The 15,537-nt window shown below is 38.9% G+C and overlaps 1 protein-coding gene across 1 annotated transcript in view; it reads left to right on the forward strand.

Moving 5' to 3' along the window:
- Positions 1-3,367: 3,367 nt before the first annotated feature.
- LOC107675779 (neurogenic locus notch homolog protein 1-like) overlaps positions 3,368-15,537 on the forward strand; it is a 35,853-nt gene continuing 23,683 nt past the window's right edge. The window contains exons 1-5 of the mRNA XM_016470237.1: positions 3,368-3,637; positions 6,299-6,371; positions 14,563-14,825; positions 14,910-15,100; positions 15,215-15,362. Of these exons, the coding sequence (XP_016325723.1) occupies positions 3,574-3,637; positions 6,299-6,371; positions 14,563-14,825; positions 14,910-15,100; positions 15,215-15,362 (739 nt within the window). The 5' untranslated portion in view covers positions 3,368-3,573. The remainder of the gene's footprint in view (positions 3,638-6,298; positions 6,372-14,562; positions 14,826-14,909; positions 15,101-15,214; positions 15,363-15,537) is intronic.

Genomic DNA, 15,537 nt, shown 5'->3' on the forward strand with positions numbered 1-15,537 from the left:
TGGTCAGTCAGGATTTCCTTTGGGATCCCGACGCGGCTGGCCAGCAGAAACAGTTCGCGGGCAATGTTCTTGGCGTTGGCCGCTCGAAGTGGAATGGCTTCCGGGTACCGGGTGGCATAGTCCAGGATAACCAGGATGTGCTCATGTCCCCGGGCAGACTTCGGCAGCGGTCCCACCAGATCCATCCCGATCCGCTCGAAGGGCACATCGATGACGGGTAGTGGAATGAGCGAGCTGGGGGGAGGACGGCACGGAGACGTGTGCTGGCAGGTGGGACAGCTACGGCAGAACCGTTTCACTTCCGCCTCTAGTCCGGGCCAGTGGAAACGGTCCCGGATGCGTTGGACGGTGTTGTCGGCTCCTAGGTGTCCCGCCATTGGGTGGCCGTGTGCCAGCTCCATGACCGTCTCCGTCTTGGTGGTAGGCACGACCAGGATGAATTTGTCCTCAACCTGCCTGTGGGCGACACAGTACAGCAGACCATTTCGTATCTCAAAATGAGGGAGGGGTTGGGGGCCCGGGAGCCTGTCTACCACATCAATGCGGCGCACTTGATCACAGCAGTTCCGCAGGCGGTCATCCTCGCGTTGCTCCCTTCCGAACGAGCCCCTGGTCGTGACCTGGGAAAACACATCAAGGTAGACAGACGGTAGGTTAGCGGGCTGACACTCACCCTCCCTCTCGCTGTCCGTCGCTAGGTAGGCCGGCCTTGGGCTGGGCGGTCCCCGACGGGGTCGCCGTGGCCCGTTCCGGGCGGTACGGCCTGGCATCCTGGGTCCGAGGAGGAGCTTCTGGAACCCCGGCCAGTCCCGTCCCAGGAGCAGAGGTACGGGGAGATCCGGCACAATGCCCACCTCGATGGCCCAGGTCCCGGGCTCCGCTGAAATCCGCACTGTACGGGCCGGTACATAGTGGGTGTCTCAGTGCACACACGTCAGCGGCAACTTGGAGTTCTGCTCGGGCCTTGGTCGTACCAGGGACGGTTGCACGAGGGTGACTGAACTGCCGGAATCCAAGAAGGCCTGTACTGGTTTCCCTTCTAGTTTTACCATCCTGCTGGGGCCCGGGGAAAGTCCGTCCTGGTGCAGGAAACACCCCGCCATCCAGGCCCGGGCCGTCGGGGCCGGGGGTTCCGTGGGCATTGGCTCATCCGCAAAGTCGGGGACCGCCGGTCTGCTGCCTGGTCGCGGTGCACCTTCGAGCGGACGCCGCTCCATCACCCTGCGGGGCGCCCGCTTATATGTAAGAAAATGGTCAGTAGAAAAACATAGATCACTTTAAAATTATTAAACTTCATTTTATAAAAAGAACTAAATATTAAAAATTGACTAAATTATACATTCACTTATGAATTAAAAAGGCATACAATTAAAATCTTTTTCACAAGAATAAAAGATGTTTTCAGAGAATACACCTTTAATTTATATGGGAAGGAAGGGAGTTTTAGGAACAGAGGAAAAAGGAAGTGCCGCTGTTCTCAAATCTGAGTGCATGAGACTTTTTAAACCTTTCTGCAATCACTTGCAGATTTGCATTTAAGAATCAAAATGAAACCTCAGTAGCACGACGAGACGTTATTTGTCTCTTGAGCTCATCAATTTCGTCAGTTACAGTACTGGCACACACTCTCTCTTTCGCCCTCACATTCAACTCTTTTTTTTTTTATGTCCTGCGGTTGCAGATTCCACAATGAGAATGTTCCCACGGGCCGACACACACAGACATGCACACATATCGTGCGTGCTGTCAAACATGATGTGTCATTACTATAATTCCTGAGGCGATGAAACCACGCATAGGCCTGCACTTTCATGCCCAAAAGGAGGGGGGAAAGCAAACAAAACTTGTACATGAACAAAAACAATATTTGAAAGATTGCGTTATAATATACACAAATCTCAAATCGAAACATTAAAAGAGCAATGAAAGCAGTGCAGTTATAGGTCATAGAAAGGGGAATTCCTCTGACATTATTTATGTTTACCACATCATTTTAGAGATGACTACTGAAGTGCCCAAGCGAGATAAAGAGAGAAAAAGAGACTATGACTAAGTAACAATGTAATCTCATTTACAAAAAAGTACTGTGGTGCATGGTACAGTAATTGTGTCTGAGAAATGGTAAAACCATAATATTTTTATAAACAATATGAATATGGTAATGATTTAGTGTTTGTATATATATATATATATATATATAACACACACAAAATAGTACTAAATGCTTGAAATGTTCACATACAAAGTACTTTTACACTAAATATGTTCAAATATATATATATATTAAAAAACATTTAAAAATTTTTAATTAAAAAACATTTTAAATTTTGTATATATAAACTTGTGTGTTTTGATTTCGAACTTTATATATATACACACACATATATACAGTACATATATACATATATATATATAATTGATTTTTTTGACATTCTAAATAGAACAAAGTCATACATATTTATTTCTTGTGTGTTTTTGTATATATTAAGTATGGTGTATATATAATAAGTACATGGTATTACCATATGTCCAAAAAGCCAATGTTTTACCAAGGTACCAACTCAGAAAAAACATAGCCTAGTATTAGCCTATATGTCCAACACCCATGGCATGGTACCGTGTCCAAAAAACTTGAGACGTTTCCCGGTGATAGGCTAAACTTTTCCCTCCTTTAGAATTTAGGGACAAAAGACGCACACTTTTACTGGAGTACCTTTTAAAAGAAGATACGATTTCAGTATTTTTACATAAAAAATTTCACATTTAATAAAATGTGTTACTTGCTGTTTCTTAATTGAAAATTGTTTGTACACCATTTTTTTTCAATATATATAAACATACAATAGAATATATATATATATATATATATATATATATATATTAGAATAATAAAACATACACGTAACTACAGTCGTTTTCCACTGGTTCCTCACTTGCTGAGCTTGGGGTGATGCTTCCCCCATGATAGGCTAAACTTTTCCCTCCTTTAGAATTTAGGGACAAAAGACGCACACTTTCAGCACTAGGTCTTGATTTGTTAATCAGGCCTCCCCTCCTTTGCTATGGGTCCGAACTGGCGCCAGGAGAAAGCAGTGATCCGCCCTAGTCCCTCCTCAATCCTCTACATGGGACAGGAATAAACCTGTATATCCCACATTCACCCTGGGAAGAAAGTGTTTTTTTCCTTCCCTTGCGGTGAAACTAAACTGTGCAGGGAGTGTTCGCTCTTTTCATTTTTTTCAGATCCACATTAATTTGAAGCAAATCTCTCCCTCAGTACCTGCGCGGATGGATACCGGGGGCGGGCGCTTTCCGCCCCGAGCGTGAGAAGTCCTCGAGAGCAGCGCGTTCAGAGTCCCACGCGACAGTGACATCAGCGCACGCGGAGAATCAAGCAGAGAGTTTCCCACGAGCGGCAGACACGCTCTTGAGAGACGCTGGGATTTATTTATTAATTAACACGGATATTTATTCCAACTCTTTTGCACTTTCTGGAGATTTAAAGAAGACTTCTGGGGATCTATGAGAACTTCAGGAAGGATTTTAAAGAAGTTGTAACGCCGAGGCGGAGTTATGAACCGTTTCTTGGTGAAATTAACACTACTGACGGCAGCATCGCTCGCGACGGCGGCACAAGGTATCAAACATAAGTGCAACTCTAATAACATTATATGCATGTAAAACGTTGATTAATTTTCACACTATTGAGTTTGGTTTTGCTCTGCTTGTAGTGATAATTCTGCGCAACTTGTGCTTTGAGCGTCACTTGTTGCACAGAATATAGCCTCATACTGATAAAATTATTTTCGTCACATCAATTTTTTTCTTTCATTTCCATTATTTTAAATCAAGTACTTGCATGGTTTTTGCATGATACAATAGTGCCAAAGTAGCAATCGACAATGAAAATACACAAATAATGTGTCAGTTGAGAAAATAAAAATTAACATTGAATAAAATAACAAAGGCTTTTGGAAAGAAATTCATATATTATATGTATATTATTGATTGGTGATCGATATTGTTAAAGATTCAGTTGAATTGAAAGTGTAATTCAGTACAAGTTCATGCATACAGGGTGAACTGGACCACTTTTGCCACTTATAAAAAGTTTTTCCAATTTATCGGAATTGTTATTTATCTCTTTCACTCACTTATGTAACTCTGTTCTTGTTTTCATGCGTATAACCGTAAAGATCACAGATGAATGTCTTCATGTTAAAGTTGAGTAACTTCAGAAGTATGGCTGTAACTTTATCACAGTGTAAATGCTTGACTTCTGAAGTTATTGCGGTTGTTTTTTAGTGCGCAGGATTTTTTGTCTTGTCCCTGATGTTGATTGAGTTGCATTGTGTGTGGAGTCTGGAGGAAAGCGATCTGTTGGCATCACTGTGAAAACCTCCATTTGAAAGCTTAATTTTTAAGAGTGCACTCTCAAAAATGTAGTTTCTTTATTGGCATATATGATTCCATGAAGAACTTTTACTATTCATGGAAACTTTCCATTTTACAAAAGATTCTCTGGAGCGTTAAAATGTTCTTTACACTAACAAAAAATGGTTCTTGTAAGAATTGATCACTGAAAAGTGGCACCAAAAATGGTACTTCTGTGGCATCGCTGTGAAAACCCTGTTTTGGAACCTTTAGGGGAAAGCGATCTGTGCGTGAATGAAGGAGAGAGGGAGGGTGAGGAGGGGTTGTGCTGTTGTTCTCGTGCGCTGGTAAACAATGGCTCGAGACTGTTTTATGGGCTCGTGCTGGACTCTGATTTCTTTTGTCCGCGCGGCGTGGGCTCCGCAGCTGTCGCGCGCGCGCTTGTCCCTACAACACCCTCCACCTCCCCACCTCCACCTCCCCACACGCGCGGGGAGGACAGGCACCCGTGGAGGAACTGAGAGCCTGACAGACAGGGGAAATGACACAACTAGACAGAAGAGACGGGAAACGAAACAAACGCTTTTTAAAGTGATTCAAACCTGAGGTAAACAAGTGAAGTAAGCGAAGATATCCAAATAAGAAGTACTGTGGTGGTACCCGGGTACAGTAATGGTATCTGATGGTAATACCATGGTACTTTGAGATATAGAATGCTCTGGTATTCATATTCATGTATCATCGTATTTAATCCAAAAACATGGGTACCAACAGTCGCTGAAAACATTTCAGGCAATTTTTAGGTTAAAGTCAACTAAATTAATAGGCCTATAAAAAATGGAGAATTAAATATAAAAATAAATAAAATAATATAATATTTGAAATAATAAAACGAAAACGCATAGAAAAAACATATTAAAAATGTTTAACTTTTAATAAAAAAAATTTAAATTAAAAGAAAATGTAAAACTTTAACATTTTATTCGCAATCTCTAAAAAATGACTTTGTGAAATCTCTTTTCCAACAATCATTAATGACTGAAAAAGTCATGTAAATTTATTCAGTCAAAAATGTACTTAAGTTTACTAGTCAAAAAATGTATGAAATCCATTGTACGGCCTAGTATGTGCATTGAAGTTCTACGTTTTAAAGAAACAAAAAAAGAATTAGTACTACTAGTGGTTTAATCCGTAATAAGAACTAGTCTGAGAGTTTTGACTAAGAGCTTTGTCTCTAGACAGTTGTTACCAATTAAAGACCGCCTGCAGGCAGCTGGTTTCATTCAACAAGTGCACAACTGCAGTCTAGAGCGACTGGCCTAGATGCGCTGTTAATCCTTAAAGTGTGATGATACACGCTCCTGCGAAATAAATATGCTTCCTTTCGTAAATGGGCACATTTGACTTATTAAAACATATTGAATGCTTACCCAGACTGCATAAAAGTCAAGATGTGCACATCCCAACACTGTCAGCTGAACTTAAAGTAGTGTGAAGCTGATATATTAATACTGAAACGGGAAGACTGTATTTTGAGTTTAAACCCTTGTTTAAGGTTGACTGCCACATGGAGAGGGAATTGTTGAGGATGTGGAGCTATTTCCAGGCTCAGTGTTGGATAACTGGATTTTTCAGGATCTCTTTGGATGAATAGTCAAGAACCCCCCTCCATTCCTCCATCAAAGTCAGTTATTCACAGCCCAACAAAAGGCCAGTGGCTCTCCATCGGGGCCACAAAACAAAGGGCTCTGGGCCTTATTGAAGTCTATAGGTGGCGAGGTTCTTTTGTGAGGAGTTAGCATGTGCGTTTGCATTGACAGGTGTGCTATGGGATGCGCAGGTGGGTGGGTGCACGTTCGACCTGGTTTTCTGCAGGTGATTTGTGTGTTGGGATGCACTAACAGATGTTTGTCTTTGTGTTTAGGGCAAAGATGCTCAGAATACTGTCAGAATGGAGGAATATGCGAGCTCAAGCCGAGTGGAGAAGCAACATGCAGGTACGTTACAAAAACATACTAAAGGTTCTAAGTATAACTTTTTTTTATGGCATTTATGGTTCCATGAAGAACTTTTAACAGCCATGGAACCTTTCCATTGTACAAAAGGTTCTTTAGAGCATTAAAATGTTTTTCACGCTAAGAAAAAATGTCTGGGGAACCAAAATGGTTCTTCTATGGCATCACTGTGAAAACCTCCATTTGAAAGCTTAATTTTTAAGAGTGCACTCTCAAAAATGTAGTTTCTTTATTGGCATATATGATTCCATGAAGAACTTTTACTATTCATGGAAACTTTCCATTTTACAAAAGATTCTCTGGAGCGTTAAAATGTTCTTTACACTAACAAAAAATGGTTCTTGTAAGAATTGATCACTGAAAAGTGGCACCAAAAATGGTACTTCTGTGGCATCGCTGTGAAAACCCTGTTTTGGAACCTTTAGGAGAACCTTTTCATGTAAAAAAAAAACATTTTCTTGTGGAAAACCATCAATGTTCTGGACCTAGAATCCAAAACATGAATCTGAAAACCTAACGAATTAAGAACTTTCTGAATCTATAAAATATAGCAGCTCAGTGGTTCTTTGCTGACCATGTGTGTATACCTGTGTATTTGTTTGCTGTGATCTATCACTCTGAGATTGCATCTTTAGTCCCAAACCCCTTCTTAGTAACCAAAGCAACCAAAACAAAGCACTCAGCATCTTTCGAGTGTGTGTGTGTGCATGTGCGAACGGGCACGCGCCCATAGTCATTCTGTTTCAAACTTGGATAAAAGACCCCCCTACCAACCCCCCAGTAGTCCGTTGGTGCCCTGCTGCAGTGGGACGCTGCTTCTGTCAATGTCTATTCATGCCATTCAGCCCAACAGCTGGCCCTCACCTCCTATTGTCTCACACACACACACACTTAGCATGGAATAAACCTTGCATTTATTCTCATAGGATGCATATAGCAAGATTTACTATGATTTGGCCATCAAAATCAGAACATGGTTGTTTTAAATTGTTTATTTCTCGATCTTTGTCGCTTTCATTGTGTGTTTTCTTACACTCGTGAGGCTGTTTGTGTGTGTGAATGGTGTCTTTTTTGGACGGCAGATGGCGGAGGAGGTAATAAGACTGCAGGAGCTCATGAGAAAGGCCTCAGTGTGTGTGTGTGTGTGTGTGTGTGTGTGTGTGTGATGCTTTAAAGGGGGAAATTTAAAAGCAAACAAGTGTGTGAGACTGTTAGCCACGCTTATTGTTCTGCATTTAATCATGCATTTTCCTGTCTAGGAAAAGATTCCACATCTTGTTTTATACCTAAACTGTTTAAAATAAAATGAAAGCACAACTATTTTTTCCTCTTTTGATGGAAATGCGAGTGTATGCCTGTGAAAAAGTTGCTGCCATTATTCTAGAGTGTTCTGATTAGTTGTTAGGGTGAATTTAATGGTTGTAATGTGGAATTAGATGGTTTCTATGATTTCTTTCCTTAGTGAAAATCTGTTTTGATGAAAAAGTGAGTATTTGCTTGTGCAGAAGATGTCGCCATTGTTCTAGGGTTTTCTGAGTGGTTGCTAGGTTGTTCTAGATGGTTGCTATGTCCCCCCTTTTTGATGGAAGAAGTCAGTGTTTGTTTGTGCAAAAGTTGCCCTCATTATTCTAAGGTGTTCTGATATGTTGCTAGGGTGATCTTGATGGTTGCTAGGGTGTTAGGTGTTCTGAGTGGTTGCTAGAGTGTTCTTAATGGTTGCTAGGGTGTTGGGTATTGTGACTGGTTGCTAGGGTATTCTGAGTGGTTGCTAGAGTGTTCTTGAGGGTTGCTAGGATGTTGGTTATTTTGGGTGGTTGCTTGGGTGTTGGATATTCTAAATAGTTGCTAAGATGTTCTTGATGGTTGCTAGGGTGTTGCATATTCTGGGTGGTTGCTAGGGTGTTCTTGATGGTTGCTACGGTTTCGGGTATTCTGAATGGTTGCTATGAGTGGTTGCTAGGGTGTTCTGGATGGTTGCTAGGGTGTTCTGGGTGATTTCTGTGTCCCCTCCCCCACCTTTTTATTATGAAAAGGCCAGTGTTTCCCTGTGCAATAGTTCACGCTAATATGCTAGGGTGTTCTGGATGGTTGCTAGGTTGTTCTAGATGGTAGCGTGTGAACGCGCCGCCATCTTCCCTGTGCTGTAGTTCACGCTAATATGCTAGGGTGTTCTGATTGGTTACTAGGGTGTTCTGGGTGATTTCTATGTTTCCCCCCTTTTTATTATGAAAATGTCAGTGTTTCCCTGTGCAGTAGTTGACGTTATTATGCTAGGGTGTTCTGGATGGTTGCTAGGTTGTTCTAGATGGTTGCTAGGGTGTTCTGGGGGATTTCTATGTCTCCACCCCCCCTTTTAATTATGAAAACGTCAGCGTTTCCCTGTGCTGTAGTTCACGCTAATATGCTAGGGTGTTCTGATTGGTTACTACGGTGTTCTGGGTGATTTCTATGTTTCCCCCCTTTTTATTATGAAAATGTCAGTGTTTCCCTGTGCAGTAGCTGACGTTATTATGCTAGGGTGTTCTGATTGGTTGCTAGGGTGTTTTGGATGGTTGCTAGGTCATTCTATATGGTTGCTTACTGATCTGTTGTTCTGGTCTTTTGTTCATTGCAAATCTATGGGATTTTACCTGTTTTATTGTCTACAACAAGCCGCTCGATTTGAGGCATCATTCACATATATAGCACTGTACTGTAAATCAGTAATCTTGATTATGAGCAATAATAACAGTTTTGATTGCCTTATCAAATGGCACTAATTAATGAATGAATGAGTCAATCTAGAAAGGATGAGAGAGATCATATCTCTCGTTGTTGAGTGGTTCGTAGGCACATTCACTGGGGGACAGACCCTGAACATCCCGTTGTGATGACCCCGAAGATAAACCGGAAGAGCAGAGATGTTTTTGATCCCTCCCAGAAATATCTCATGTGAACTTTGATGCCTTTCCTGTGTGGTCCGATTGTCAACCTTGGAAATTGTTTGTAAATGGCAGGTGTTTGTGTGTGTGAGCGTGTGGGGATTTTTCTGAATTGTTGCGTCTGAATTGAGGTCAGCGCTGCTCGAAATTGGTAAACTTCACATGAACTTCTGACATACTTTATGTGGAGTTAAAGTTGCCTGTGATGATCGTTTATGACACAGATGAGGTTTACTCATTTTTCAAGCAGATAATGTGCAGGGGCAAAACTCTGGCACTCACAGTCTTAGTCTGTATTTATACTAGATTACATACTAATTCTAGACTAGGAAACTTGACCTTTTTGGGTGATGCCAAATTAAAACCACTTTTAGGTGTGGTCAGAGTTATGGGGGTGTTAAGTATAAGCTTAACACCCCCATAAGTATAAGCTTATAAGCTTATGGGCAGCAGTATTGTCATTGTTAACTAAAACTGTTACAAATCTTTTTAGTTAATTAAAATAAAGCTGAAATATAAAAACTATAGAAAGACATAGAAAAAATAGAAATACATAAAATAAATGTAAGTACTAAAATTACTATAACTGAAATAAAAATAAAGCATATATATATATATATATATGTATGTATTGTTAGGTTTATGTTTATGAACATGATTAAGTGTTCTACGATCATTCCAAAGGCACCTGACATCAGTTTTGGAATGTTGGAGGGTGGGAAGGTAATTGGAAGTATGGAATCATAATTCTAGAGATGTCATTTGAATCCTGGAATGTTTTATGACATTCTATCGCTGGTTGTGGTTGGATTGGTGACAGCTTTTGGATGAGTGTCATAATTTTGAGATTAATCTAATATATTTGTGTGTGTTTTTTGAATGCATCGTCACAGAAAGCATGTGCTGTATTTTGGGGGATGATGTGCATTACAAGAGCTATTTGTAGAATGAATCGCAATGTTTATGAGCAGGAGACAGAAAGACACGCAGACCATACGTTTCTAAATTTGTCTTTCCACCAAAAGCTGAAACAGCAGTGTCTGAACGCATGACATTTATTGAGTAACTTCCGCATTCGAGAATTTCACAAACTTCCATGTCATGCATTTAGTTTGTTTCTAATGTGTGGTTTTACATGCACAGTTTATGGTTAACTACGTGCTGTCCTGCTGTTCTCATCCCAGAACTGAAAATATGTGTGTGAAGGTAAACCTGTAACTAGAGTTCAAAATCACAATATAAGAAGAACTGTATTTTTCCGTTATTTGCAATAAAGCTCAAATAAAGTGAAATGCCCGACATATAAATAAAGATGAAATAAAGGTAAATAAATAAATAAAGATGACAATAAAATAAATATTAGTTGAAAAACTTAATGAAAAACGTCTCTTTAAAATCAGAAATGTTGCCTTTGCAACTAAATGAAATAAAATGTTGTAGTAGTAGATGTACTAAAATTACTAAAACTAAAATAAACCCAAAAAAATTTAAGAAAAATAGAAATATAAAAAAACCTAAAAATTACAAAAGAACATTAAATGACTAAAACCTAAACTAGAATTAAAATGTCAACTGAAAATATAAAAATAAAAGCTAATTCAAAATATTATTGAATGCAATATAAGTAATACTAAAACTTAAACTTAAAAAATAAATTAATTAAAACTTAACTTAGAGAAATGTTGCCTTGGCAACAACTGAAATAAAAAAAGTTTAAGTTGAAGTAATAAAATTACTCAAATTAAAATTGAAAAATAAAACCAAATAGAAATAAAAAATTAAAATGTCAAAAGCACATTGTTTTGACGTAAGTGAAGCGAGCGACTCATTGACGAGTCATTGATGAGATCAAGTCATTTATCCTGTAAAAATGGTAGAAAAGTGTTTTGTTGTAATGCCAGAAACCATCACAACAAATATGAGGAACAAATACATATTTGATCAGTTCTCTACTTGTAGTGATCATCAAAACATAAACTGACTCAAACTGGCCCCAATGTCTTGTGTTTATAAGGTGTGAAGCGCAAGAATCTGGCACTGAGGGCCAGACGCAGAAAACGAAACGAAGTTTGTTGTTTTGATTCACACCGAGGGCAGGAAGTCTGTGGTGTGAACACACACACACGCACGCACAGAAGGCAGCAGCAGATGGTAGACCGGCCCACTGGAATGGGGGGGGTCTGTAGCCTGCAGTCACAAATGTGCTCAGGGGTCATAGGTCACCACAGCATCTGTTCAGAGTCGAATCTCACACGCACTCCTGCTCTCGGACGTGTTGCCACGACGGGCTGCAGATGACTTCTGCTTCTGTCTTTGGGGACAAAGAGAGAGAGAGAGTTAATGCCTTAAGTAAACTCAAACCGACGCATCTGTGCATGCAAGTGTTTGCCATGGGATGTCTTTATTATTAAGGACTTTCCACACTGAGTGCGATGCTAAAAAGCGAATCACTGACGAACGGTGCTTTCACACCGAGTGCGAAACGATTGTTCGCCTTCTGCTAATTCACACCTGCACGCTAGGTGGCGCCAACCAACAATGCATTTTTCCTCAGATATGCATCTCGTAAATGGATTTAACATCGTCCTCTGCTCAATATACAGCTTTAAATTAAGAGAAACAAAGTTTGGTTCTACACCAGAAACACAAACTATCTATAATGCTTACAAGAATAGGCTACATCCTAAAATATAATAAGTACAATTAGCATCAAGCTACACTTGAAAATGTATGTAATTATTAATGTATTTGCTTAACCACTTTAAAGCATCATTGAGTGCTTGTAATAACTTCCAGTTGTGATCTATAGTTGATTTTGATTAATAAGCAGACACATGCACTCTTTGTATGTTTAATAACGCTACACTGCTAATATTTGTCATAAACATCCTTTATTGCTATAAACATTTTTATATATATTTTTTTTTTATTTAATTTTTTCGTTTAAATTGCATTTTTGGATTTTTCATTGTTGTTTCCTGTTAAAGAGCAACTGAATTCATTCAAATGCACTGTGCTACATACAGTATTGAGCTTTAAAACCTATTATATTTATGTATTTGTGTATAATATTAATTTTATTATATTTTTTTATTTTTTACAATTTTTTTTTATTTTTTATAAAAATATATTATTAAAATAATCTCTTATTATTATTATTATTATATACTTTTAAAATTATTTTTTGTTTTTTATTTTTTCTTTACTATTAAAGAACCAAGAATTCATAAAAACACAATGAACTCCATTTTGAAAATAATTTCTATATATTAAGAGCCAAACGTCTGCAAATAAAAATGAGAAATTTGTTTCAAATGTGAAATTTGAGAAAGAAAGAAAGAAACAAGCGCTACGCTACACTGCTAATATTTGTCATAAACATCCTTTATTGCTATAAACATTTTTATATATATTTTTTTTTTATTTAATTTTTTCGTTTAAATTGCATTTTTGGATTTTTCATTGTTGTTTCCTGTTAAAGAGCAACTGAATTCATTCAAATGCACTGTGCTACATACAGTATTGAGCTTTAAAACCTATTATATTTATGTATTTGTGTATAATATTAATTTTATTATATTTTTTTATTTTTTACAATTTTTTTTTATTTTTTATAAAAATATATTATTAAAATAATCTCTTATTATTATTATTATATACTTTTAAAATTATTTTTTGTTTTTTATTTTTTCTTTACTATTAAAGAACCAAGAATTCATAAAAACACAATGAACTCCATTTTGAAAATAATTTCTATATATTAAGAGCCAAACGTCTGCAAATAAAAATGAGAAATTTGTTTCAAATGTGAAATTTGAGAAAGAAAGAAAGAAACAAGCGCTAATATTTTGCCCAGGTTGTGATATGTTTAATACAGACTTATGATAAGCACATAGAAAAACGAATAAATGAAAATGATGAATATGGATGAGATCAAATAATGCCAATGGAGATTCTGTGCTGATAAAAGTGAGATATCAGCAGCAGGAGTTTGGGAGGGGTGGAGTTTGATCCTCTCTTGGGAGCTGCCTTAGTGACCTTATGCCACTCGCCATGGCAACAGGCTTTGGGGCAGGGGCAGAGTGCAGTGGGAGGGGCCTGCATCACAGCTGCCCTTATTTATGCACACACCTGCTGCAGCTCACAAACACACACTCGCATGAATAAAACACACTGCATTTACTAAATCTTACTTTCAGCTTCACTTTTTGAAATGACCTTTAGTGGCTGTTAAAGAAAGTGTTCAGATGTGTCATTTGATGTGTTCGTATGTGTTCATATGAGAGAGAGAGAGCATGTGACACTGTGTGGGCTCCTGATCGCCCTGAGGAATTTAGATGAGTTTGAACAGTGTCTTTCTTTCACACACTGTTTTATACATGCACACACACATACGTTTACTTTGCCATCTAAATGAGAACACATCATAGAGTTCTGCAGTTGTTATATAAAACAAATTACGACTTTAACTCTAAATGTAAAAATTAAGTACATTTTTTTACTTGAAGGTTTTCAATTAATGACTGATTTCATGACTAATTATCTAAATCTATATGACCGTAACCCTTAAAGAAACATTTCACTTCTAAAATGTAAAAAAAAAAGTCAATTTCTTTTCACTTTTGGCTCATTTTTAAGACAAATGTGTTGTCAGCCTATTGTTAATTAATGTTATTAAAATCTCTGTGTTTTGTGTTTCTTGAGGTGTGCTGCAGACTTCGTAAATACTTATGAATTAATGAATGTATGTAAATATATGAAATATATAAAACCAATTGCCATGACCATAACCCTAAAAAAAATTTAAATTAAAATAAAGTAAAAAAGATTTATTATATAATATAATATAATCCCCTTTTTTATATACGAATAGGTTTTATATATATTTATTATTCTATATAGTGTGCAATTTAAGAAAACAAAATTTCACTTGGAGCTTTTTTCATATTTAGCTCTCTTGAAACAATTTTGTTCTTGAAATATTAAGTAATATTATAATCTGTGTGTTTTTTGTGTTTCTTTAGGTGTCTTGCAGACTTTGTAAATGCATATAAATACGAGTTAATGAATAAATATAAATACACAAATACATAAACATAATTAGCATGCCCATAACCCTTAAAAGAAATATTTGCGTTTCTGTAATTTAAAAAAATGTAATGTAATTTTTTTTCCAATGTTTCACTTGAAAGTTTTGTTCAAAACTTTTGTTAAATAATAATAGAATTGTTCCATGTTTTGTGTTTCTTCAGGTGTCCTGCAGACTTCGTCGGCCCCCAATGTCAGTTCCCGAACCCGTGCAGCCCGTCCCCGTGTCGTAACGGAGGCGTGTGTCGTGCGCGGACACAGGGCAATGACGTGGAGCTGACCTGCGACTGCGTGCTGGGATACAGCGGTCCGCTCTGTCTGACGCCTGTCAACCACGCATGCATGGGCTCCCCGTGCCGAAACGGAGGGACGTGTTCTCTGCTCACGCTCGAGACCTTTACCTGCCGCTGCCCACCTGGATGGTCAGGTACGCCTGCAAATATATCACCCAAACTAGATGCTCTTCCTCACGGGTTGCACAGTGATAAAGTTAACCTCTGTCTTCCCGCAGGTAAAACATGCCAGCAGGCCGACCCGTGTGCATCGAACCCCTGTGCCAACGGCGGACAGTGTTCAGCATTCGAGTCGCACTACATCTGCACCTGCCCTCCTAACTTCCATGGCCAGACGTGTCGGCAGGACGTGAACGAGTGCGCCCTCTCGCCCTCCCTCTGCCGGAACGGAGGCACCTGTAAAAATGAGGTGGGCTCGTACCTGTGCCACTGCCCACCTGAGTACGCCGGCACACACTGCGAGCGCCTCTACCACCCCTGCCACCCCTCGCCCTGCAGGAACGGAGGCACCTGTAAAAAGGAGGTGGGCTCGTACCTGTGCCACTGCCCACCTGAGTACGCCGGCACACACTGCGAGCGCCTCTACCACCCCTGCCACCCCTCGCCCTGCAGGAACGGAGGCACCTGCTTACAGACCAGCGACACCACCTATGCCTGCACCTGTCTGCCAGGTCAGTGCCTTTATTTGTATGTCATTTTAAATGTAAAATTTGATTGAATAATGAATTAAAATAATATAAATTTTTATTAAAAAATTAATGATTTTTTATAAATGAATAATTTGTGACCCTGGACCACAAAACCAGTCATAAGGGTAAATTTTTCGAAATTGAGATTTATACATCA

The sequence above is a fragment of the Sinocyclocheilus anshuiensis genome, unplaced genomic scaffold, assembly GCF_001515605.1.
Source record: "Sinocyclocheilus anshuiensis isolate Anshui unplaced genomic scaffold, SAMN03320099.WGS_v1.1 scaffold708, whole genome shotgun sequence".
NCBI classification, from domain to species: Eukaryota; Metazoa; Chordata; class Actinopteri; order Cypriniformes; family Cyprinidae; genus Sinocyclocheilus; species Sinocyclocheilus anshuiensis.